This window comes from Curcuma longa, unplaced genomic scaffold (genome assembly GCF_044706935.1).
Source record: "Curcuma longa cultivar G26 ecotype Majalengka, Jawa Barat unplaced genomic scaffold, ITB_CL_G26_1.1 contig_27631, whole genome shotgun sequence".
NCBI lineage: Eukaryota > Viridiplantae > Streptophyta > Magnoliopsida > Zingiberales > Zingiberaceae > Curcuma > Curcuma longa.
The window spans coordinates 1,515-12,786 of record NW_027433473.1 but is presented as its reverse complement, the minus strand read 5'-3'; the positions used below and the strand labels follow the sequence as shown (position 1 = coordinate 12,786).

The 11,272-nt window shown below is 35.7% G+C and overlaps 2 protein-coding genes across 4 annotated transcripts; both read right to left on the bottom strand.

Moving 5' to 3' along the window:
* Nucleotides 1–459: 459 nt before the first annotated feature.
* Nucleotides 460–1,387, bottom strand: LOC141819069 (uncharacterized). Its single transcript, XM_074706440.1, has 2 exons — nt 696–1,387; nt 460–591 (listed from the first exon to the last, which is right to left on the bottom strand). Exon 1 carries the CDS (start codon nt 1,347–1,349, stop codon nt 711–713), a length of 639 nt encoding a protein of 212 aa, XP_074562541.1. The 5' UTR covers nt 1,350–1,387; the 3' UTR covers nt 460–591; nt 696–710.
* A 4,327-nt stretch (nt 1,388–5,714) lies between these two features.
* Nucleotides 5,715–10,507, bottom strand: LOC141819070 (mitogen-activated protein kinase kinase kinase YODA-like). Of its 3 annotated transcripts, none has more exons than XM_074706441.1 (6): nt 10,360–10,507; nt 10,180–10,287; nt 9,039–9,278; nt 7,448–7,539; nt 6,144–6,846; nt 5,715–6,050 (listed from the first exon to the last, which is right to left on the bottom strand). In XM_074706441.1, exons 1-5 carry the CDS (start codon nt 10,369–10,371, stop codon nt 6,348–6,350), a joined length of 951 nt encoding a protein of 316 aa, XP_074562542.1. In that variant the 5' UTR covers nt 10,372–10,507; the 3' UTR covers nt 5,715–6,050; nt 6,144–6,347. The 3 variants fall into 3 exon arrangements, with proteins under 3 accessions (XP_074562542.1, XP_074562543.1, XP_074562544.1); XM_074706442.1 differs by having other exon boundaries at nt 5,715–6,039; XM_074706443.1 differs by lacking the exon at nt 10,360–10,507 and having other exon boundaries at nt 10,155–10,220.
* Nucleotides 10,508–11,272: the final 765 nt, after the last annotated feature.

Here is an 11,272-nt window from a genome sequence, read left to right as displayed (position 1 = left end):
TTATGTTTATTTTTATATTTTTATTGCATATTAATCTTTTATTGACGAAAAACCAAGATGAATTCACTATCCACCTCTGTAACTACCTCACTGGTCCTACAGACAGCTACCTTATCCAAGCACCTTAATGGAATCATTTTCTTCTCACCTTCTCACCCCTGCTTATTCATTACATTTTCTCTTCCAAGTAAAACAAAAGCTAGCGCAACTAAGTCTTTCCATTAGATCGAAACTCTGGTGCTTCATCAAAGTATGAACAGATATAGCCTGCGAAATTTATCTGATATATATATTTTTCTTCCATGCACCAGATTGTTTCCTTTTGTGCTGAATCTGGTCTAATTTTCGAACTTCTTACAGTAATCATGTATATTTATCAAAGTCTTAACGAGGAAAGAAGAAAACTGACCAGCGATCAGGAAGAATATTCCGCTTAATTATAATTATTCCACATGCAAACAAACACACATCACACAAAGATTTGCGTATATATTCACAGGTGCAGCGAGTTCATAGATATATAGCTCTTTAATATCGCATTCAGTATGTACAGGAATCGCCAGTTCGATCGGGTAGATGCATGCTCTGCACCTGCAAATCGACAAGCAGAGACAAAAACGGCATGAGAAAGCGAAGATCGTAGTTTTTTTTGAGCTTCAATTGTGAATTGGAATTCAGCTACAAAAACGGCATACGAGATGGTGTTCTAGCTAGTGACGAAGAAGCTGCCTCTCCAAGAAGCGGCGGCGCTCCGACTCCTGCTTCTGAAGGCGGAGGTGATCGTAATGCTTCTCGATGAACTTCTCCACGCGCTGGAGCAGCTCCTCCTGGCTCTCCTCCACCAGCTTCTCGCGACGTCTCCACCCCTGCTCCTCCCACCCCTTCGCCGTGCCCGACCTCCTCAAGGCTGCGGCCGCTGCCCTCTCCGCCTCCGCCCTCCCGCGCCGCTCCCAAGTCTCGCTCTTCCTCAGCACCCGCTTGCCCCTCTCTGCGACGATCGCCTGCCACGCGTCCTCCATCGAGGGGTGCTCGGTCGCGATCGCCACTTCCTTCTGGGCCTCCTCCGGCGCCGGCTCATTGGACGGCGCGGAGTACCAGCTCAGCTCCGGCGGATCCTCTACGCCAGGAGGCAGGTCGAGCTCCGTCCGCTGTTGGGGTTGGTTGGCGTCGGATTTGGCGGGGGAAATCTTCCAGATGATGAGGACGATGAGCTGGGAGGTGATCCAGAGGCGATGAAGAGCGGTGGAGTTGCGGAGGTGGACGGAGGAGTAAGGGATGAGGAGGCTCGCCAGTAGAGCTGTAGAGAAGACGCAAATAAGAAGGAAGCTTATCTTTCTAAAACTTATCATCTTATTCCAAGTTTAAGGATGATCAGTAGCACAAAATGAGAGAGGATGAGACGTCAATTGACAGAAGAAGAAGAAGAAGAAGAAGAAGAAGAAGAAGAAGAAGAAGAAGAAGAAAGAAGAAGAAGGAAGAAGAAGTGAGGGAAGGCAATTGGAGCTAAACGTGTGCTTTTATAGACTCATCTTTTTGAATATTTGAATTCATCAAATTGTTTCATCTTTTTGAATTTCATCTTGAACAAACTTTTTTTTGTTTGGTCTCATTGGTGAATATTTGACATCCTTCTCCTCACATTGTTCAATAAACCATTAATTAGTTGCCCTTGACTTAATTACCTTCATGAGAGAGATTTTGCTTACTATAAATAATTCATATTGTGACAATGGTTAGGCTCTTCCCTAATTGTTTAATCTAATGGAGGAGGATTTCTTGATTATGTTATCTTTGTGAATCACTTTAGCAAGTACACATGCATGGTTATAATTATTTCTTATCAAAATGTAATGTATTCTTTACTATATATTTTCCATTTTCTTAAACAAGTTGAATGATGCTCTCCTTTTACTCTTATTGGATAGGGTACATCAAGGTTTTTACTTTATTGTGACTCTTTTAGTGTTACTTTTAGAGCCTCTTGTCCTCATTGTTAATCTTTCATGAGTTTTGGTGTTTGATAAAATGGACTAAAATAGTGGTTCGTATTTAACATGTCGTTTGCGTGCACAAATTCTTAGGTTCGAGGTAGGATGACAAGTTGGTTGAACCGATCGAGAATGAAACTATGGAGAGATTTGATCTCTAAGGGATAGCGCCATCTTGAAAAGAACTTGAAGTTTAAAAGAGTTATTCATATTGTAAGAATTGGATAAGTTATATGTAAATAAATCTCGTTGAACTTCGGCTAAAGTAGTCACCTATATAAGCTCGATCACAATTAATATTAACCTTGTATCGATTTCCAAGTCTAGGTATCGAGGAACTAGCTATGTTTGAGATAGGGGTTCTAGAATGTTAGGTTTTTGGGTTGATCAAATAGTAAACCTAAGACTTTGCTTTAGTCAATTGAACCTTTGAATTTTCCATACTTTTCAAATTTTCAATGATAGACTACTTTGTTTGATCAAAGCATTACATTTGCAACCAAGCTAGTTTCGTCGACCAAACCATTTTAAATAGATGACGTATTATGATACAAAATGTATTCATGATTTATTACATCGGTTATGTCATGAATATATAACATCTAAGATCTTGATCAAGCACGATGCTTTCATTACGTGTATAGTTGCTTCCTCGCCCAAAAATACTCCTTAAGCCTTACTCCAAATTTGGGATCTCAATCATAATGATGGCAAGAAAGCAACAAGAAATTATAAATTTTGGCAATCTTCTTTCTCTACATCTATCTCCACCTATCTATCTATCTATCTATGCCAAAATAGAAGTCAAATGAATGATGGCACTTGGGAAATAAAAAAATGGTGTCATTTGCACACTTGCCATAGTATTTACCAGTCTTGCACTCTACTTAACCCCTACTCTTCTCAAATATTGGCCAAGGGAAACAAAAAAAACAAGATTGTGGAACAATTCCACAAAGATATTTTATGTTTGGTGACAATTATAAATGTTTGTCTCTTGATTTGGTAGGAAGCTAGTCTTTCAACGTTAAGCAGCTAATTAACTTGTAGTATGCCATTGATTAAATACAAGTAAATCAATCAAAACTAACTTGGGAGATTCTTAAATGCTAACACTGAGCTCAGCTTCCATTTGTCATGATGAGCTACTCTTGTTGTGTACATCATATATATATATATATATATATATGTGGAAACATAGCTAGGGAGTCTTACTGAAAACAAGATGTAGTAAGAACAAATATGATCAAACATTAAGGATGTAGTAAGAGCGTTCTATGTAGAGTACAGTGCAGAGCAGGATGAATAATTTCACCTCAAACATTAATAAGGATGGTTCTGGTAATGCAGTAACAATGGTGAAGAAGTTGACTTATATCGATTAGTGAAGTTCACTGATCGGCTAAAGAGAAGCCCAAGAGTACTGATCTTGTGAAAGGAGTCATGGTACTTTACACATATATACTCAGAAAGATTATCAATCTTGATATATACCAAGGGAAACTTTTGGCTAGCTAGCACAATTCATTTCTGTCGTCTTGTACAGTTTGTATCAAGTTTTGGCCTTGTTTGTGGTTGTTTATGGTTCACAATCTGATAATGGAGTCTCTTTAATTGTAAGTTATTCCTATTATCTACTTACGCATTTTTACAAAATTATTCCTTTAAACAAATAAATAAGTCATTATTTTTAGTCTATTTATTTTTAGTCGAGGTCTCAAGTCTACTGATATGTTCAGTTGACTAATGGTTGAGCCCACCAACTCAAATTGAATTGTCAATGAATAGAAATTTTTCTATTTGAAAGTTAGTCGACTAAGTATACTTGACTGACACATGATTGATCCTCGATACATAAATTAATAGATTGATGTAAGTATATGAATTAAGAAAGAGAACTATTGATTTGACATTCAACTTTCATATTTAGATGATTTAAATATAATAGCATATCAATTTATTAGATGAAGGATTAGACAACTCAAATAGCTATTGTCAATCAGACCAGTTGACTACATGCAAGTTAGGTTGAACTCAGCTAATGCAATCAATTGATTGAATGAGTAAATTCCAACAAGCAAGTAGTTGTTGACAACATGAGAATCGAATTGAACGAGATATTATTGAGCAATTCAAGGTGAAAAAAAGCAAGTCAAAAGCAAAGTTCTATTGTATAATCCTTTTTTTATGTTGTAATTATTTTTACAAACAATTGTATTCTCACTTAGATTTATAAAAGATTTTTTCACCTTCTAAAAGTATCAAAATATAAAAGGATTCCAAAATGATCCCCTAATAGAACATAGGTCATAGAGTATGAATTAAGAGTTCCAAAATCATATACCCTCTAGTTGCAATCTACCAATGATACTTTCAACACGTAGGTCTCTCCTCATCTCCCTCCTCATACTAGTCATTGGGGTCGAGGCTAGGCTCCAAATAATGGTGTTGATCTGTGTGTATCTACGCACACTAGAGAAAGATGGCGAGATACTATCCGATAACAATTTTCAAAATATATTGAATGGTGAAGAGCCCTATCAAATGTTGATGTCGTTAGATGGAAGAAACTGTTTAATAATATAATATTGCAATGAGGCATGTGGACTTTTATATATAAACTGCGAATGATGTCGTTAGATGGAAGAAACTGTTTAATAATATAATATTGCTATGAGGCACGTGAAAAGTTTATTTCTTTGAAATAAATTTTTAATCAATTTAAATCCAACTAAATCAAATGAAATAAAAATATAGTTGATTGAAGCTTACACAAAACAAAAGCATTTCAATTCTCACTATAGAGTCCGTAGTAAATTTTTGAATTGACTCAACCATCCAATTGACTCTTCTTTGTCGATTGAATCTGCTTAAGTATCCAATTCATAACCTATTATACCTTCATCAACAGTTTGTTACACATCATCTCTTGATGTTGCCCCTTGAAAAATGAGAACCCCATGATTACATTTCCTTAAAAATCTCACATATCTTCTGATCTTCAAAGTTGACATCACTAGGCCTTTGGTTTCTCATATGCATAAAGTCTTTCAAGTTTGTTTCACGTCATCCTTTGTCTTGCTTTCGAGTCCTTCTCATTCTTATGCTTCAAAACCACTAAACTAATAGCCACTCTATGTTTCACATTTTGGAATCCACCTCGCTAGAAGTTTAGTTATCCAATCTTGCTCTATATCATTCTTGATCGATCACCTCAAATTCCATCTCATTCCCAACCTTTAAACCATCGAGCATCTCTAACTAGACCGGGGGAAGTAATCAACACAATTCGACCCCACCAAATCAACTCAAAGTCCACCTCATTCTTGACCTTTAAGCCACCAAGCACCTTTAACTAGACAATGTAAGTAATCAACACAATTTCCACACGAGTTATGCAACCTGCCCTTCTAATCAAATTTAACCACTTAGGATGTCATTGCACTAACAATTTTACTCTTACGAGTTTGTTGAACTCTACATGCAACATACTAACATCCTACACACTACATGCACATATTAAAAAAAAAATGCAAAATGAATATATTTTTATATTTCTACTACCCCTTATAAATTTAATGGAAAATATTAGATGAACAAATTTTTATTTACAATATCATTTCCACAGTTTTAAACATCATTACTTTTTTAAACTTTGTTTGGGAAAAAATAACAAACTGTCTTACTGAAAGAAAAAAAATAAGTTATTAACAACCAAGTCCATAAAAGTTGTACAATGTTTTACATGCAAACTAGTGATTAGATTAGAATATCCTTTTTCCTATTGTAAACAAATATAGATTCTGCACTCATAATCCTTCATCCGTCTCACAATTCAGAAACACTGTAATTGTACATCCCAACTGATGCAGTCTTAGTGTAATAAATTTTATGATCCGAAATGTTGGACAATGTGGGGGGTCAGCCTTTATACAAATAGCCTAACTATATGCACAAGTTGAGTTCCAAGCTTCCACTTTTACAAACGTCGCTTGCCCTTTTCCTCTTCATAATAAATAAATTGCATCCTCAATATAATAACTGCGTCAATCTGCGACTCCACTAAAAACGGCAACAATTAGGTGTTGAACGCACAAATGCTAACGAGAAATTTTTCAGTGACAAGCTTAATTGAGAGGGAAAAAGAGTACCAACTTGACAGACAGCATTGCAGGTTGGAACTTGAATCCACTGCCCAGGTCTCCAAAGAACAAAGAATGATTGTACAATTGAACTTCCATACTTACCAAATAAATTAGTTTTGGATGAAATTGCGACTGATATAAGCATGCCAGAACCAACACAAAAAAAAATACGATCTGGCTGATCATTTCTGTCAGTCATGTAGCATTTGCAGAATCAGGAGTTTGGAAGACCTGAAGTGGGATTTTGTGAAAGTTTAAGCTTCATTTGATCTCTCAAGGACTGAGGAGGTACACGATCAGATTGCTTCTTATGAAGATCCCGTAAATTGCCATGTCTCAGTCTACCAAATTGAGCGCCGCTGAGAATGTCAGTTTCTGATGCCTTTCTTTCCCAAACTTTCAGTGAGCCTTGCTGCATTCCAGCTAAAAGATTGAGCTTTGGTTCATGGTAGATGGTCCCGCTGAGATATATATCAGTTTTGCATTTTGACAAACTAGTGAAACCATCAGGATCACTAGCACGCTGCTTTGATTGGCTGAATGGAATAGCACCATTGCCACCAGTCAGAGGCGTAGATGCACCTGAGGTGGCTATAGGACTTGAAATAGGAGATGGGGACATCCTTCCACTAGCATGGCATGGAGACCTGGAATTCAAGTGAGGGCTTCCCATTGGAGAGACAGGACAGGATATATATCTGATAGGAACATCGCTGCAAATAGAAAAGATAATCAGTAAGATAGTTAAAGAAAAAAATGGCTTACATTGGGCTGCAATTTTGTGAGGCAATGCATGTGATTGATAGGAACAAAGGACCTGAATGCTAAAAATATGCTTAACGACGTGCTAGTGGTGTATTGGCAAAAAAAAAAAAAAGGCTTAACAATATTGCGTATGCATTTCAATCAATGTACTATTAGAAAGTTTTAAAATGTTTAATTTGTAAGATCGGGTCTGACAAAGTACCTGTTAGCTCATTTGGACGTATAGATGCTATTCTTTTAGCTGATTTTGGTTGTTCATAATAAGATGAGACAAGAGGTAAAACATTGCATATTTTCTCAAGGAATAAAAAGTTTAAAATACCGCCATGACCCATTTTGCAATTACTATTCCAACAGTAAAAGAATGAGGATGCTATAGAAACTGAAAGAGTTTCAAACATAGCATTTCATGTTTATCTCCAAATCATGTCCAAAGTTATACCACAAAGAATGCCGACCAAGCTATTCCTGTCTCTTAATTTAATAAAGGAAACAGCAAACAGATAAATAAAACCATAACTCCACAAAGGCCAAAAAAAAGTGATTTACCTTGTTGCTATAGTAGGTATTCCACCTCTTATGTGATGGATTGTCATTCCTTCCATGTCCAGAGAAGACAAATTTTTCACATGGCCAGTTATCTGAAGTTTTATTAATAGCAGCATGAAAATTAAAGCACATAATAATCATCTTTATAAAAGAAAATATCAGGATCAAAGCAGATGCAAAATGAGGCAATATAAGAGAAATATGGAGAAGAAAGCACAACATTTGACTTAGAATAATTCATATAAAAGTTACAAGATTATATAACTAGACCTAGATTTTACATTCATTCTCTTTCAAGTTCTATAGATGTGCATCGCTTTCTGGAATATCAACATGTATTTAACCATGTGTTTCTTAGTTCTCAAAGACATGAGATTGGTTTGAAATACAAATATACAAAGCTTTGCAGCCATCAAATGCAGACACATTCATTATCCACCAACAGACAGGTTTCAAGTGAAGCCACTTAGGTTAGGCTTAGTTAATTATAACGGCATTTCTAATCCTCATTTTGTTCTAGCCATAATTTCAAATATCAGACCAGATGAGGAACTGATCGAACTCCAAGATGCTGATTCACTATTGGGCTTGCATTCAACTAGATAGATCCCATACCTACACTATATATTTCCTATATAGGATATATAGACATGTATGAGAAAATATAAAATATTGCATATAATTATTAGCCAATAAATTTACGTTATAGATAAGTATTTACAATGTAAAATGTGTATGCATGTGTGTGAGAGAGAATGTAAAACATCAAAAATTGAGAAAATAAAATATCGTCCCAGTTTGGGCCAGGTGAACTTGGTCCACTCAGTTGATGGGTGAATCAAGTCAACCAGAGTAACATCCAAAGAGGTGAACTGAAATGGTCAGACTCAAATTCCCAAGTTTCTCAATCAGATCGGGTTTTTGGTTAAGGACAAGCAGAAGTTTGAAATAAAGAATTAGAGATAAATAATGAACCAGACTAGTAACTCAAACTTTCAGGTAAACTTTGCTGCTTGTGTGCAAAACCTTGAACTGAGATTTCCTTATCATTTATTATTTCATGTCTGGACAAAAGTGGAAGTTCATCATTTAACTAGTGCATAAAGAATTGAAACTTCAAAATTCAACAGGAAAAGTAGACAAACTAATGCAGCTTTATAAAGTTGCCCATTATTTATGTGGAGCTGTCATTCTTCCTAGTCTATTGACATGTCAATAGTTCAAGATAGAACCACGTGCCTCAATTGATCATTTGGTCTTATGGGGTTGTATGCCTTAGTCAGTGATCGCATGAGAGAGCAGAAAGATAAAGCAAAAAACTTATATTATTGGGGATGATTAGGGCAATGTAATGAGGTTTCTTTTTTAAGCTTTTACAATAACCTGGTCATATAAAGTCTTGAAAAAATAGATTAGGCATATTTTAAATACTAAAAGTAGAAACAAAAATATGAAGTTCTGACATGTTAAAAATTTGAACTAATTTTTACTGGACTAGGTTTATTTTTACCAGTTCAACTTTATTAGCATCACATTTATTAATAAAGGAAAAAAAAATACTGCAAAGAACCATTCTCAGAGAGCAATTTACCTTTATGTTTGCTCCATTTGAAATGCCACCAAGCCATTCTAAAGGTTCAGAACAAATTGGGGATTTCTCAATTGATGATGCATTTTTCACAAATGGATGCTGCAAAAGCTCAGAAGCTGTAGGACGGTTAGATGGCTCACGCTGAAGACAACGCCTTATAAAATCCTTGCCATCATCAGAGAGGTGATCAGGTATTCTTGGGAGCTCTTTACTGTTTCCAATTTTGAACATTGCTGCGATCTATAAATCAAACAGGCGATAAATATTGCAAAGAAAAAAAAAGACAGAATCAATACTTGGCCAGGCATTATAAATGAATAAATTCTTTATAAAATATAAAATATGTACATAACTCATATCAAGTGCAACTCAAGGAAACTATTCTCAAATTAATACAAGCTAAGGGCGAGGTCACCCAAGAAAATTAATTAGTGTAACGGGCTTCCTGTTATGTTAATTGCCGCTGGGTTCAGTGAGTAGTGTAACTGGTGATACCATGTTGAGAAAATAACTAACTCCTTTCAAAGATGTGGAATAAACTTAGATTAACAAACAACTCAGCCACAAATGGATATGAATCAAGAGCATTGGCATGCCATGCAAAAGGTCAATTAGTTATTCACCCAAGGTTTAAAATTTCATTCTTAGGGGTTCGGTTCCCAGGCCAGAACAAACAATGAGGAAGGAATTGAAGAGGAGAAGAGGAAGAAGAACGGGGAGGAGAAGAAAGAAGATGAGAGCTTGCAACATCCAGCCATGATCTCATCGCAGTCGCCTCATGGAAGCTCATGCCTCATTGCTGTCAATTGGAGCATGTTTCATCATCTCAGACAGGTTCTGCATGTCGAATGGTGGCAGAAGAAGATGTTTGGCATGTGCCAAAATTGCACAAAAAAATTATAAGCCATGCAATCAACCATCACAAATTTTCTCAAAATTAATGTGTTGATAGAGAGTAAGTAGATCTATGGTCCTCACTTTAAAAAAGTATGACAGTGACTTATTTGTGTATGGTCTTGAATATAGAAAGTTCATGCAAGGAAACTAGTAATAGAGATGCTTTCTGGATTTCATATCAGTGCATTAGAAATATCCAAGTATCACTAAGCAAGTTACATGCTCTCAAAGGTCAGGTAACAACCCCTTCATATTGACTCCAAGGTGGTTTTGATGTAGCCATCTCCAAGACAGTACACCCTAGACTCCAAATATCCACAGCAAGGTTACATCCATTTGAATTCTTGATGACCTAACCAAACAATCATAATAGGAATTAATTTAGATGTATGATTGAAAAAAAAACATTTGGAGAAAATAATACCTCTGGAGCCATCCAATATGGGCTTCCCTTGAATGATAAGGGACATGATTCTCCAGTAATCTGACAAACACAACATTAGGTATCAATATTGGGTTCCAACAGAGAAAAAGCCTTATTTTTCTGATTTCAGAATAGATTTTACTTTTTAGGAAATAGTTTTATGTACTAAGACATGTTACAAAATAATTTAAATATCAAATTCACAAAAGCATTGGAAAAATGAGAATGCATTTCAAATTTGGTGTAATGGTCTTGTGGAATTCTAGTGAACAGATGGAAATAAAGGTTGATGCGTATTCTTATCTTACAGTATACCAAAATCCAGTTGCAGTTGATTTGATCAAACCATTGTACTCTAGTAGCAGACTTTCAAAATATACACAGACATACTTATTATCTCTCTAGAAAAAGAATACTAATCATGAATTATTAAACAATCTTAGTTTTGTATAATTATAAGTCGGTTTCAACAACAATAACAACTAAGCAATTATCCCACTAGGTGGAGTCGGCTATATGGATCCTCCTACGCCATTAAATTCGTCCCCTATTATATCATCATTTATATTTAAATGAATTTTATCTTATCTTATCGTTGTTAATCAAGTTTTCTTTAATTTTCCTCTTTCTTGATTAATGTGTATTTGACAGGATCTCACATTGTCTAACTGGGGCATTTATTGCTTGTCTAAATGCATTTCATACCATCTTAAATGTGAGAGCGTTCTCCAAATTTTTCCTCAATAGACACAATCCTAATTTTCTCTCTAATGTTCTCATTTCTTATCCTATCAATATTTGTATATCCACACATCCACCTTAACATCCTCATCTCTGCGACTCTCATCTTCTGCTCATGTTCAATTTATAGCCCAACATTCAACTGCACATAAAATAACAGATCTAACCATCG

Excerpts from the sequence above, each read along its gene's own strand:
- LOC141819069 (XM_074706440.1), bottom strand. The coding sequence starts at position 1,349 with ATGATAAGTTTTAGAAAGATAAGCTTCCTTCTTATTTGCGTCTTCTCT.
- LOC141819070 (XM_074706441.1), bottom strand. Across the intron at positions 9,279-10,179 it reads CTTGGAGTCAATATGAAGGG|ATCGCAGCAATGTTCAAAAT; the intron begins GTTGTTACCTGA and ends TTTGATTTATAG. Across the intron at positions 6,847-7,447 it reads ATACCTACTATAGCAACAAG|CGATGTTCCTATCAGATATA; the intron begins GTAAATCACTTT and ends TTCTATTTGCAG.